Genomic DNA, 15,574 nt, shown 5'->3' on the forward strand with positions numbered 1-15,574 from the left:
CTTAGCAAGATTAGAATGGTTTTGCATTTCCAGTGCAGGAATAGATTTTCTCAGGGCATTAAGTCTTCTTCGAATAGTTTCTAAACATGAAGATGACTCAGCACTTCCTCCGAGTATTAACATAGTGTGCCTATAACTGTCGCTTTTTTGCGCACAAATCAGGTATAAACAGACAAGATTATTTTTTATTACAAAGGGATACAACTGTAATTTCTAGAGCTGGAACCATAACTGAAATGCAGTAGAATATAACCATTGTCCTAATATTTAAATCAGACTGGAGTCCTTAAAGGTGCAGTCTGCAACTCTTATAAAAGTGACTTTTTGTCATATTTTTTCACACAAACTACTAGTTTCATTTAAAGCTGTCCTGACATAGTGACAGCTTTAGATGAAACTAGTAGTTTGTGTGAAAAAAGCAGGCTCATTGAGCCCCCCCTGCTGCTCCTGGGGTGAACCTTAACTCTAACAATAAAGCTTTGGGTTAACTTTAACACCAACCCTAACCCTAACCCAACCCACAATGAGGCACAGATAATGTGCCTTTCCCTGTATTTGTTTGTATTCCACTGTAAATAGCTATATATATATATATATCTGCGTGTGTGTGTGTGTGTGTGTGTGTGTTTTTTTGGCTTTTATAGTACAAAAAGACCCCTAACTTTTTCCCACTCAAATTTTAGTTTTTATAGTGGTTTTAGATATACTGTGTTAATACAGTATGGCATACTAAAGAACATACTTCACAGTCATATATGGGATGTTTTCCTGAAGAAAGATACCAAACATGCAATGTTTATGGATTTCCCGATACGAAAATATAAAGGTAAAGTCAAACACAATGAAAAAAAAAACAGCAAAAACGCCTTAAGCTCCAGAGGGTTAACCCCAACCCCAACCCTAACCCTAACCCTAACCCCAACCCTAACCCCAACCCTAACCCCAACCCTAACCCTAAGCAGAAATGTACTTAATTTTACCAGTACAAGTACTCTTTATGTTAATTAATACTACAATGATCTTGAATGTTAGAAAGGTTTATAGAATAGATCATTCCTTAGGCATTTGGAGGTACAAATGGCAGTAATTGGGTTTAATTGACACAAAATAAAGATGCTGATCCAACCATTTTGGTTTAGTCAATGTTCCCAGTTAGAGTTTGACTTAATCTAAATAATTGCACATCTTGGCTTCTTTTACTCTTCTTTGTTTGTACTTCACCTCTCTAAAGACTGTTTTGTTCCTGATGTACACAACAGTCCATCGTTCCACATTTAATATCCTTCTCACACACACTGATCTCATTTGTGCTCCTTGAGATGATGTCATTGTTCATCATTGACCAATCAAAAATAGTAACAATATTTACTAAATAAAAATCTTAATGAAATTCAGTAAAAACTTAAACTTTGAATTTGGTAAAAGTATAGAACGTTTGTTCAGGTTGAAAGATCTAGAAGAAAAAAAGCTGAAGCCTGAAGCAAAATCCAATTCAATACAAGACTAAAATAAACTTCTATCATACATCCGTAATAGAGTATCCACAGTATATTATATAGTATATAAATATATTATATTGTAATGATGCATCTTTAGACGCACATACGGCCTCTGAAAAGCTCCAGGCAAGAAAAACCTGAAGAAAGAAATCCTGATTTCTATAGATTAATGTCAAGAAAAGGTTTATTAAAACTACTGCAGGAAAAGCTTTAACTGTGTGTAGCCAGCAGGGGCTGAAGAAAGAGCAGGTGGGGGTGGGCACATGCATTCTCACTACAAAACACTGTTATTAGGACATAACTCAGTGGCAAGATAATTAAGTAATCCTCTTAAAAGCATCCTAAACCTCATCCAGGGTTTATTTTAACCCTCGAGTGAAATGATGAGCTCATACATCCGGAACTGAACATTCATCACTGTTTTTGGCAAGTCACTTAAATGATTTAAAACTTTATACTTTATGGCAGCTAATCTTGACCAACATCAAATACAGTGTGAGAAGAATAATGTAATGGGAATGGAAACTTTCTTATAGCTTCAATACGTGCCTGTCAACACAAGTGAAACAAATTTTACCGACTTTTACAAATGAATGGAGGGCAGAGGCAGCGTGAACTGTAGTTTAGCAAAACCAAAAACAGTTTGTGTACATATTTGTAACTCAGGCAACCCTCATCTGTTATCAGCTCTTTGGTTATAGTGCAGAGGGGTCTGTGATCTCAGTGTTAAACGCCTCCTACGGCTTTGTTAAAACGCACACAGGTGGTCTGTGACTGACCCACAGCCTATGGCCACGGTGACCTGTCTGATGCGTGATAAAAGGCAGTGCTGACCTCCTTGTGGCCTCCCCTGTGTTTCTCCAGGATCCGCAGGGTGTAGTTGGTCCTCTGACCTTTGCTGTTGAACTCTATCCGCCCTGTTAGACCATCGTACTCCACCTGGAACGCCAACAAAGTCAAAGGTTACAAAGTACAAGAGGAGCTTGAAACGGAGGGTGACACTGAGAAAATATGGGAACAGAGGTGAAAGTAACGAGTACTCGCGTTACTGTAATTGAGTTGCTTTATTGATTATATTTTTCTAAATCAGTAATCATACTTGTACCTAAGTACGTTTTATACAAAGTAATTATTACATTTCTAAATCCAACCGTTACTTAGTAAATTGATTATTACTATTTGTTTTAAAATGATTGTGAAACTACAAAAAAATGAAATGACCAGACAACAATGAAATGCATCACATCATAGCCGACCAATCAGATTAAACGTATTGCACTGCACCAAAAACAGCATTGATTTGAGGTTATTTTCTCTGTTTTAAAGTTAATAAATCTGAGCCTGATCATTTATTTAGATTTTTAATTGAATTCATTGGTGGTGTTTTTGACAAAACTTTCATTTTACACAGATGCCTTTGAGGAAAAATCCTGAAGTTCCAATTGTGCAAGATTTCATCTCTTCATTTTCAAGTTTATACATGAGATGTTTACTGTATGCAAGGGAACCGTGGCAAGATTTATTACCAACAATAAACGTGCGGGGTGAAAGTAACTATTAACTTTTACTTTGACTATATAATTGAGCTACTTTTTACTTGTACTTGAGTATTTTATGTAGTACTTCTACTTGAGTAGAATATATCAGTGCTCTTTACACCTCGGCATGGTAATGAAAACAATGACAGTGTGTATGAGACGTGAATATTGAATGATGTGTTGTTAACGCACACGTGACAAACTCATGGTCCGGGGGTCAAAACCGGCCCTTTGGAGCATCCAATTCAGCCCGCAGGAAAAAGTAAAAATTACAGAGAAAACATGAATCATTGTGTAAATGAAACTCAGCAATATTTGTAAGGACTCACAGTTTTCCCGGTGCTTATATTGCATGATTGCTGAAATTTGTTATGCTAAACTGTTGAAAAAACTAAATTCTTACAAAACCTTAAATTTTCCTCAAATGATGACATAATGTTAAATAGAAATTGGTCACAAAATCTAAAAAATTTAAAGTGAAAATCCTGTTGGGACTGATATCTGTCACTTATTGCTTGGATATTGATATTTCTACATTTGATGGATACGTAGAAGTGTAAACTAGGGCACAATAATGTTGAAATGACTTGTTTTCCACTTGAGATCAAACTGCTCCACATTTGGACCCTGAACTAAATTGAGTTTGACACCGCTGTGTTAACGGTTACATCAGTGAAGGACGTTTAAAAAAAAATGACAAAAAACAAGAGATAAATTTTAGACCAGACTGTGAAAATTGGCTTTGATCACAAGGACAAATTGAGAATGTAAGTGTCTCTAATAAACCAGCAGAGTGTCAATGCTCTTCTAAAGAGGGCCAAACCTGAACTTGTGAGCTCAGCTCTATGTCTCTACCAAATCCCATCTGTTGCCACAGTTACTCAGAGCTATGATGGATGGCACCCAAGTGAAGATGAGGCATAGCGTGATGTTGACTAACAAAGACAGATGTCGACGTGGTGGGGTGGAGGCAGTGAGGGATGGGTCTCTGCCTGTCTTGACAACAGGTCGTCGATGAGGCGGACAGAGGACCAGAGATGGGAGATGACAAAGAACAACGGGAGAGAGAGGTTACATGCAGCATGAGACGAGGATGAAACCCAACAGAGGTGTTAGCATCAATCAATCCTTCAGCAGAAAGGAAATTGATTGGCTGAAAACATTCACCTGACCTTTTTAACCCTTTATCATCATCTGCATCATCTTTGACACAAAGGTTTTTGGGGCCTTTACAATTATGGGACCACCTCAAGATTCATTGCAGGTGCTTAAAGTTTTTCTATTACATTGCTATTAAGGGATGCTAAGCCTTAGTAGTTGCATTTAGTTCCAAATTCTCCTTTAAAAAGTACTTTAAAATATTAATTACAAGAATCAACAGGTGGTATCCACACAGATCAAATGTTATTTTAGAATCATTGTAAAGTCTTGATTTAGTTTAGTTTGATTTAGTCCTTGTCCAGCAGTCTAACAAAATATATCCATCTATGATGAATCATGAAAAACTGCAACATAAATCATAAATCAATAGAAAGTGACATTTATTTAGAATAATAATTTCAAATTATTACTCGAAATAAATGTTACTTTTGATTTGCAATTTTTTTTTCCACTTTAAAGACATTTTCCGCACTTCCGCTGCTTCTTTTTTGCCAATTTAACTACATTCACAATTTTTGATGCCCATTATTTGACAGTTTAAACTAATTGTTCAAATATTGACACTTTGACGCCTTTTTACCCTTTTTCTGCAACTACACCAAATTTGCAATATTTTTTTAGTGTCTTATTTTTTACAACAGGGCCACAGCACGACCTTAATCACTTTTATTGATTAATTATTTCTTGACTTCCTCCACCTGTGTTTTTAATGAAATATGTGTTTTGTGAAATGGTGTTTCAACCTTGGGTTCATGACCCCAAGTGGGGTCGCCTGAAATGTCTAGTAAATGATAATTATTATTTTTATTTTTTTTGTTTTGTTTTTATTTTCGAATTAAAACACAACACACAATGTTAAACAACTGTATTCTGTACTTTCACTTTCACAAATATAACTCTAGTTTCAATAAAATGCAGTATAAAGAAAAGAAGAAAGAGAAAAAAGAATAAAAATAAAAATAAATAAATGCATGAGTAAAATACAGTATGAAAATATCTGAGCTTGGTTACTCTCTCTTTGTAACACAGTATAATAAACATGATTGGGGATTTGGGGACGCAATAAATTCGTGATGGTTGGAAACCACTGGATTAGATTAACTGCTTTGTCAGCAACTTGTCAACTCATACTGCACACGCTTTATGGAAGGTTTACCATGCGCAGATAGTTCATGAGGCTGGTCCCGTGTTGCCAGATCTGAGGGGAAGTGCAGCTCAGCGGCTTCACTCCAATCTCCTGACTGCGGTTGAGTTCGCGTACAGCCCCCACCACCACGTGCACCGCGTCAAACATCAACGCTGATGAGAGCTGTGAAAAAATGCACACAAAAAGAGAAAACCAGGAAGGGGTGGGGAGAGATGGAATCAGGGGGGAGAAAAAGACCAGGAGGGAAGTATGAGCACAAGACACAAGGAAATTTTTGTGCAGTTTAAATAAACCACCTGGGAGGAAGCAAGGGATGGATACGTCAATACCTATTAAATAGAAGAAAGACTAGCTGATTCTCTTTAACTGCTCAACAAATCCAAGCAAGAAGAAAACTCTCCTTGTCCTTAGTGACTTACAAACAAAGCTCCAAAGCTTTGCCTTTTAATGACCACACATTATAAGAGTCCGAGACACTAACCGCAGGGCCGGGGTACGTCAGATCACAGCCTTCCCTCCAGGAGAGGTTGAGGCTCCTGATGAACTCCAAATAGAAGGGATGTGTGGTGTTAAACATTGAGAAACCCACAATATTGGACTGGTCATCCACTATGTCATCCAGCCTGAGTAAGGGAAAGTCCTGGAGAGGAGGAGGAAAAGTGAAGAGACAGAACAGAAATGACTGTTAAATCTGTGAGGTGACATGTAGAGACTCTAACTGTGTTTCCATTAGCTTTGGAAATGTGCAAAATCGAAATAGTGCAATAAAAACTGGTAATGGACCTGAATTAAAAAGAAAACACTCAAATATCACTAAAAAGTTTTTACACTTTCATGAGGAGGAATTTCAGATGTTTCAATATTGAAATGTATCACAATAACACAATGGAAACACTTTTTCCGCAAATACACATCAGAGAACGCGACTTACCAGGTCACATGATATGAGGTACCTGGTCACATGACCATGTCTCTCCGAGAAAACACGGCGCGGTACGTGTAGACAAAGGACAAGACCTGGACATTTCTTAGCATTTTACATTAACATGATTACTGTCACATTAGACGTGAAATAACAAAGGAATGCAGAGTTTTCTAAGGAGGTTTGGAGTGTCCGTCTTCCTGCAGCAAAGTCGCGCGGGATGAGATTTCACAGCAGTTATGAGGCTTCTGCCCTAAACAACCTTCAATGCAAACACGTTCAAAGCACAATTATAATTTGTCGATAATTAGAAATATCGCTTTTATCTTGAGAAAAAAAGCTAATGTCTGATTTCACACGAGGAAAAAAACTAATGGACAAAGGACCAGAAATAAGGCAAAAACAAAGAGGTGTGGATGGAAACAGATCGTTTTTCAAAGTGCACCATCAGTCACAAAGAGACGAGATGGAACACATCGGACATGTCGGCTAGTGATGTAGACGGACAGTTAGAGAACGAGGCTGTCAGCACATTCACCTGAAACTTTGTTTTTCAAAACTTCAATTTACACTTTTAAAACTTTGGATGTAACACTGGAGTCTCAGATCTCTCCCTGTTCTTTCCATCTTTCATCTTAAACTCTACTTTCCCATACTGAATACTGAATGTGTTCGCTAGTGAAGACGCAGGGGAGGAGAATGATCAAGTATAGTAGAGGAAGCAGGAGCATTAGCATGCTCTTACCATGGTGGTGAGGATGTACTTATAAAACGCTGACGTCATCCCCAACTCAGACGCCTGTGGGACAAGGACACAGAAAATAAAAAAGGTAAAATTAAACAGGAGGGGTGAAGCATAAGGGAAATGAAAGATAGAGAGAGAAAGGAATCAGAGAACAAAGGAGGTGATTATAAGGTAAAAAGAGACAGAGACAGGGATGGACAGGAGCAGACGTTAATCACAGTTTTACATCATCAAGCTAACACTAGAGTATTTTAGCTAAAGGCTGAACGCCGCTCTGATGCGTCCAGTGCAAGCATCTCATACGCATTCAAACCATGAGTCACAGCCCTGCCCATGGGCACAACGGGCCCTATCATGATTCAGAACAAGCCGGGCAAACATCTGCACCGGATCCCAGCAAAAGATGTTGATTCGTCAAATACTTTCAGAGGAGTCAAAGTGATCGTTGCTGGCAGATATACATGGACATTGTTCTTGATGCAGCTCTAGAGGGCAGAGAAGGTAAAAATAGATGTTAATTCCACCACAACAAACATGTAGCCTGTGGTTCTTTGGGGAGTTTTGCATTTCCATTATTTTACAAATGTTTAGCCCTGCATGTCTTTCATCTCTTTGAACTGAGTTTTCAAACGAAGGCATGCGAGAGAAAGAGAAAGAAACGCCATCTCCTTTGTGTCTCATTGTTACAGCTGTAGAAGAACAACATGGTGCACTGCTCTGAGGTTATAGTGCTGTATGTGATTGGTCAACTTTGTATCAGGTGGCACTGAACAACGACCGAATAGTTTGATATTGCATACCAACGTACTAAGTCTGAAGCCAAATGAGTATTCAGTGCGTTCACATTAGATAATATGAAAAGACTGACTATACGAGAAAAACCTGGATGCATACTATATACTGTATATACAGTATGTATACTCATACTCAACCGCCCCATGATGCATTGCAAGTGAAATGTAATATCATCCTTGGACCTGCTTCAAAAATTATACATCCCCTTTTCAAAACAAAAGCATCTCTTCTTGTCTTCCATTAGTTTTTTTTTTTACTTTTTGTAACTAGGACACTTGTTTTGAAGTTAACCAGAAGTTTTGTCAGCAGCACAATGGTGGGTCTCATGAAATGTGTTTTCCCCAAATGTATGGATCAAATGAGCACATGTTGATATTCTACTTGGTCACTTTCTCGCTTAAAATGCTTTCAGAACTTTCAAAGGTGGAGAATCAACAAAGATATTTAGCCTCAGTGTGCTCCATGTTTTTGTCACTGTAGGTTTGAAATGCATCTTTGGAAACTTGGAAGTATACTTCAGTGGGAACGGTCACCATACTAATTACGTATACTAATAGGATATAGTAGACAGTATATACTCATTGAGTGTGTAGTGTATAGCACAATATGCGATTTCGAACACAGCCACTACCTTGATTTGCAGCCATGCAAAGTGATATTTCTCCATAGAGCAACGTGGACCATCAAGACTTTAACACTCAATAGTTTTAGGTAGAACAGCCACGCTTCAGACGAGACGGCAACCCACTCTACAAGCCATTGACTACCATTTCAGAGTTGGAGCTGACCTTTTTTAGGATCAGATAGGAGATGGAAGCATTTGCGTCAATGATGATGGTGGCCACTTTGTCGTCACGGATCTCCTTCAGCAGAGGGGTTGGGTCCAGGTTGTCATCCAGCATCCTGACGGAAAGCGTCTCTCGAGAAATGAGAAAGCGGCGAATCAGCTCCTCCAATCTCAGCAGGCCTGAGGGAAAGCCACAGCTTCAAATCAACATCTGTATCAAAAGGACGAGGCTAATATTTCTAAGATGTAAGCTTTGCAGAACCCATTAGATTGGTGATTCATCCTCGGCTGATCATCAATTTCCGTCACCGTGCAAAGCTAGATTGATGTTTTGTCCAAAACCCCCAGGAATACGTCACTGATGTGTGCATGAACTGTATCCTTATCTCAGAGCATATTTTTCATCTGTTATCATATTTTACATTGCCTAGCATGCTCATTTGTGCGTGAGGTCACAAAAAAAAAAAAAAAAACTTAACAAATAACATCTGCCAAACAATCATTTATGAAAAAAAACATTTAAGGGAATAGTTTCTAGCAAAAGTTTAGCATTTTCACAGTTCTTCATATTTTATTCATAACACCTCGGCTGTGATTTGCAAAGCTAAATTTAAGGTGTGTTCTATTGGATTACTCCTAATGCTTTTTCAGTTACACCTAGACATATTCTCCATGATCTTGCAGCAACAGAGTTATTTTCAACCTTCCTCCCACAGATGCAAAGACAAAGGCAAGAAAAAGAGAGTAGATGCACTAAAGTGTGATTTCTAAAAGCAAGCCCACAGGTAACCATTTGTTTTTACTTTTTATTTTTTTAAAACTTCTATCACAAAGTCACACGCCAACATTTTATCTGCATCACATTCATTTGTGTAATCAGTGAGGGACTCATGAGCTTTGGCAAGGTAAACTAAGGGTATAAATCTGTTTGCAACACCCAAGCTTTTTTTTTTTTAGCACCAAACAGGTGCTATGAATCGTCAGTTTCACCAATAGTCATTGACTGGAAAAGGAAAAAGATGTGGAGGCTTAAACTGGTGGAAGAACAGACATTATCCAAGATGAAGGTGAAGACGATTACTATCCTAAGACAAGACTGAGCGCAGCAATGTCTCAGTGGTTCATTTGTTGCATCTTGTTTATTGATAATTATTACCTATCAACACTTTACCATTTCAAAGCATTTCACATTTTTCACACCTGCTTTAAACTTTTGCACAGTATGAATTTCAATGATCCATGAAATGCTCAACCTTAACGTGTAACATATGTAGGCCTTTAAACCCACGGTGTTCTTTTGTGAAAGAAAGCTGAGCTAAACTAAACTGAAACTTTTTTTGCAATGAGCTGTACCACGCTCCAAAATTCACGGCTGATATCGAGATCCACATGGCACCTCCTCAGCAAACCTAGTAGGATGAAAAGGAATGTGCTCTTTGAAGCTCCGTAGCTCGCTTTGCTGTCTCATGTTGTAGTTAAGTTTTTTTTTTATTTCTTTCGTAATGTGCTGTGAGCAAAAAAAAAAGAAAAAGAAATGGAAAAACTGATAGCACTTCATGACAAACAGTCAAGGGGGAATTACGCACTGGAGACAATTTTTCCCACTTCAAGTGAATTCACCTTGAATTTCAGGTTAACCAGTGGCATTCAAGGCTCACTTGACAATGTGTGCACAATAAAGTCTTTACAAGAAGCTCTACTCAGATGCTCTCTAATTGTAATTCCATAGTAAAACCCCACTAGCTAAGTAAATAAGTGGCCGGGCAGGCATGCGGGGGGACATTGGGAAAGGGGGGAGAATGAAAACAGGAGGAGGAGAGACGGAGCACACTGAGCCCTTCAGCAGCAGAAAGACTCTGTAAGCAGTGGGCTAATCACTGAACCAGGCCAAAACTTTAATTAGTTTGAGGAAGGAGTGAAAAAAAATCAATGCACTTTACAGCTTCTTCCCTTAACTCTACCTCACGTTTCTCTCTTTCTCACACATAAGCCTTCTCTATCTTTCCTGTCTTTGTCCTCTGCTCCAGTTACCACTCCCAGTCTTTATTCATCTCTCTCCGGTGCTACCGCCATCTCCGCCTCCCAGTGCTCAGCCCATTCCTCTCACTGTCCTTAACCTCATGTATCCCATAGAAAATCTGCATAATGGAATTAGAGCTTGAAAACTTTTGATCTTGGCATCGTGAAAGAAGATATCGAGAAGAGAAACCAGAGAAATGCCATCAGGTTCCAGCGAAAGCAGTATCTAAAAAAAGTAACCACAGAATGTAGCATTCAGTTGGGCAACTTCTTATTTTTTCTTTAAAGAGTAACTAAACCCCAAGATTTAGGATGGAAATTAAAAAAATGCATTGATAATGGGCGGGGCTCTTGGAGCTGTTAACTTTCTTTTTTGTTTCTTGGGGATGCATTCGACTGGTTTTCAGCTTCTGGTACCTCAGGTGCTGGCCATCAGGTGCATAATTATCAGCACCTGTGAGCATGGGCTCTACTACTGGTCACCCCAAGAATCAGCATTCCACCACTGCTTCACAAAACCCTTCAAAATCAAAAAGTTACTACATTCTTCACAGAGAACTTAGAGGTAAACAGTGTGGTTAAAACCAATGATGATTAATATATACTGTACATGTTTAGCTGTAACACCAGTAACCATGGCGACAGTTTGAATCTCCCCATATCATCTTCATTTATCCTGAGATACAAAGAACAAATGTCATACCACAAGTTTTTAAAAGATTTCTTATCCAATTTTTCAGTAAAAATACAATTTTTTTTTAGCTTGGGGTAGGTAGGGTTGTTTATTTGTTTATTAAGGACTCATTTGAGTATTGTTTATTCTCAGCGGTGAATAATTAAGATTTATATTAATAAACCTGATATATATTTTAATAAACCAGGATGTATTCTATTCTGTACTCATGTACTACTTGTTTTTCAGCCTATTTGGGAATTGATAAGAATCAATAAAAAAGACGAATCAATAAGCAGGAATCGATAAAGTATCGGAATCGCTAAATCCTTATCAATATACATCCCTAACCATGATCAGGATCACTGATCCAGATAACTGCCAATATCTCGTAAAGACAATATTTGACCCAAGGTTTGCATTCTCTCAGTCAAATGATTATTATATCTATAAGAGATCAGTCACAAGATAACATGTTTACTAGGTAAACTGGACCTTTTGTATAATCACTAATTGCTGTCAAAGTTCAGAATCTTTCCTGGATGAAAAGGAACAAGAGAAGGATGAGGGACACATATTTGAAGTATTTTAGGATGTCGACCAGACATGTTGAATACTGTGTGCGTCAGAGAATGCCAGTAATTCATTATAATTACATACATACTAATCCGACTGACCAAGAAGCGTAATAATAACAACACAAATCACACCTAAATCTGATTCATGATCAATCTCACTGACGTTTTTGGACTTCTGCTGAACAAATAATAGGTTTAAAGACCAAGAAGAGAAAGGTTCATAACTTGTGACTGACTTATTATGAGAACAGAGTCAAGTATGTATAGGGTCTTTATTTGGAGCTTATAAAGTTATAAAACTCAGAGTCAGGATGTAACGTTGGCTACCCAGGTAAATAACGTTTCCTTATCCTGTCAGAACTTATAAAGATTTGTATTAAAAGTCTCCTGGATAAAACTGGAGCCGGATATTTTAATAGACATAATCTACTGAAGTACTATTTAACATCTGGCTGAGTTTTAGGAGTTGATCACGGAAACTTTGTGTAGTATTGAATATACTGTACTTACCAATACACTGTGGGACAATAAACTTCACAGATTGTTTCCAGAAGACATCTGTGCAGATAGTCACTACTGAAGGTACTTTAGCTTTAGAGTCTATACATTATCATCTCCACTATGAAAACTAAAGGACACCAGTACAAAAATGTTGTTCTGCACCAGGTGTAGAGCGTGTGGTTCCATAATGTATTATTTACTAATTGTTTGAAAAAGGACAATTAGCGATAATAGCAATGTTTTTAGTTGCTATCTTAAGTTGCACAAGGGATCACTAATTTGCTTAATTTTTCATTAGGGTTTTTTGTGTGTCTTTTTTTGTGTAAACAACAAGGGTCTACTTCATTTTAGCACATTGCTCTTAACAGATTGATTGTTAATGAAATATAAAAGGTTTGCTGTTAGCAAACATTTGCTGATGTTAAACTTCTGTAATGTCACAATCGCATAAAAACGCACAATTGTGTTCTCTTAGGGCAGGGGTCACCAACACGGTGTCCACGGGCAACAGGTAGCCCCCATGGACCATGTGAGGTCACGTCACCAATGAGCTTCATCTAAAATCTGATTTACTTTCCAGGAGGATAAATACATGTGACAGATATAGTTAGTACTTAGTAGAGTTAAATACTGCTGCATGTGACAAAGTTTTATTTTCAAATTAACCTCTTTAAATGTTCATTTTCACTGGAACATTGTGACTAAAGTTTTTAAGTGTTGCAGATTGGGTGTATGGGTTGTGGTATGTTATATATAATATGTTATATAAGGTATATTTTTAAAAATGCAAGGTTGATTTGCGTAAAATATGACATATTTGTTCCATTTTACAATAATGTTATTAGGCTTTACGCCGATCTGATCGGCTATATCGGATCGGCCGATATTTTGCATTTTATGCAATTAATGTGATCGGCTGTAATGTCATAATTTGCCGACCCGATCAATGACGTCATTGTCACGATGAAACTTTCTGTAGATGCTCCCATTGCATTGTTTTATCATCCCATTTACACCATAGAGTTGCTGCTTTATGTGAGCAAACAACTCCCTGAATCGGACACAAGCTAAAGCGAATGGAGGCTTCACGTAGTTCCAGTGTGGTCTGCCACCGCAGCTTAATCTCCAACTCTCTTGTCGCTGCTTCACAGCAGTCATTGAGTCTGACATGGGACTCTGGTTTAATTCAACAGCTGCAACGTTTATTTTGTCTATCACTTAAAACGGCATGCGGCTTATAATCGATCTGCTCCGTTCTCACACGTTCGAGCGACTCGGGCATTCATTCGCAGTTAAAGGGCCACGCACACACCCACACACACTCTGACAACAAATGTTATATTCAGGTCCTGCATGGAAATTCTTCAACTCTTCCACTCCCTCACTGTCACAAAGCTGTGTTTTGGTCCCAAAAAATGATACCGTTTGATTTTCCATGAATCTGTATCAGGTAGTATCAATGGAATTCGGTCAGTACCTAAAAAAACAACCTGAATTCATATGATCGGCCCAAAAATCCTGATCGTGTAAAGCCTAAATGTTATGTGATAGGATTAATTAAAAGTTGTTTGTTAGTAGCCAGGAAAGTAGGAAGATTAACATTTTCTATGAAATGTAATGAAAATGAAACAAGTGTACAAAATAAAAGTGTTGCATGTTGAAACTTAAACATTTCCTACCTTTTTAAGTTACTGCTATCCTTCCTTGTTATCTTACCCTCTAAAGTCAAACATTTGGTATTTAAAAAGTGCTTCTAAAACTGGTAGCCAGTCGGACTATTCAGTGCCATGAAGTAACTCACAGTTTCAGAAAGGTTGGTGACAATGGGGCGCTGATTGTAAAGTTGTGCATGCTAAAATAAACAGCAACTTTTTGCAATATTTAGCAACAAACCACGTTTAAAAAACGTATGTGAATTTTTTTTTGTTACTTTTCACCAGATTTATAGCAATAATAATAATAATCTAAATCTAAATGCTAAATTTGCATAATAGCTAACTATTTAGTTTAACCTGTGACATTTAGATTTAGATTTAACATTTAACATTTATATTTAGATTTAACATTTTAATTTTAACATTTAGCATTTAGATTTAACTTTTATTTTTAAATTTAACATTGAGATGTAATATTTAACATTTAGATGTAAAATTTAGATTCAATATTTATTATTTAGATTTACCATTTACATTATATTTTTACAAGAGAAAAAAATAGCAAATTTTACAAATATTTCTGTAAATCTGGTCAAAAGCAACATAAAAAAAAAAATTCCAAACGTTTTTAAAATGTGGTTTGTTGCTAAATGTTGCAAAAAGTTGCTGTTTATTTGAGCATGCGCAACTTTACAATCGGTGCCCCATTGGTGACCCCTGTTTTAGGGCAACACACAGTTACTGTCTGAAGCACAAACGCTTACAACCCTTCTTTTGAGAGCGGATACATACAGCTATTACACACAAAGGGAACTAAACACACCAAAAAGTGTGCCAACACACATTGTGTTGTATGTACACCAGGTGCAGACACAAGCAATTAGACAATTATCTCAATTCCTAACGTTCGTAGATCCACATCAGTCTAAGGAGAAAAAGCGCACGCACACAAACACACAGTTGTTCTCGAACAATTCCCGGAACGAAGCGAGCACACAAGGAAACGCAGTTGTTCACAGTGCGGAACAAGCCTGTTGAGTGGCAGTTAGCACCTATTCGGCAGCCATGGCAACCAGCTCCACGGCAATAGACGGCACAGCCAAGTGGGTCACAGTCTGTGAGTGCGATAACCTTGTAAAGATCACCTTCAAGCCAAATATATTAGACACATGCACAGCAACGAGGTTCTCCACCAGTGAAAGTTGCATTTGTATGCACAGACAGTAGCTGTCAGGCTATCAGTCTACACTAATTCATATGAGGAATAAACACAGAGAAAGGCAGCACTCTAATCTACTCAGTCAAATGACAATCAAGCCCTAAAGATGCCATTTCAAAGCTTTTGCAGTTCAACAAAATACCAAGTCCATAAGGGCCTTGTTCATTTTACTTTCAGGAAACTAAGGCTTTTTAAATGATGTGGAGATAATGAAAACACTGCAATGATTGAATCAGTTTTTCTTTTTGTTTTTACAATGACAGAGCTTTTGACTGAGCCATGAGAGACTTTTTTCACCACATTAATAGCTTTTCTAAGTGCTCTTCAGATTTTGG

General features: G+C 37.7%; 1 protein-coding gene across 3 annotated transcripts in view; it reads right to left on the reverse strand.

Moving 5' to 3' along the window:
- Positions 1 to 15,574, reverse strand: part of grik5 (glutamate receptor, ionotropic, kainate 5) — a 137,938-nt gene that overhangs the window by 25,502 nt on the left and 96,862 nt on the right. For all 3 annotated transcript variants that reach the window (XM_028469894.1, XM_028469893.1, XM_028469892.1), the window contains 5 exons: positions 8,596 to 8,774; positions 7,013 to 7,066; positions 5,827 to 5,985; positions 5,355 to 5,507; positions 2,334 to 2,438 (listed from right to left, as the gene is read on the reverse strand). In XM_028469894.1, the coding sequence (XP_028325695.1) occupies positions 2,334 to 2,438; positions 5,355 to 5,507; positions 5,827 to 5,985; positions 7,013 to 7,066; positions 8,596 to 8,709 (585 nt within the window). In that variant the 5' untranslated portion in view covers positions 8,710 to 8,774. The remainder of the gene's footprint in view (positions 1 to 2,333; positions 2,439 to 5,354; positions 5,508 to 5,826; positions 5,986 to 7,012; positions 7,067 to 8,595; positions 8,775 to 15,574) is intronic.

Source organism: Gouania willdenowi, chromosome 16 (genome assembly GCF_900634775.1).
Source record: "Gouania willdenowi chromosome 16, fGouWil2.1, whole genome shotgun sequence".
In the NCBI taxonomy this organism is placed as follows: domain Eukaryota; kingdom Metazoa; phylum Chordata; class Actinopteri; order Blenniiformes; family Gobiesocidae; genus Gouania; species Gouania willdenowi.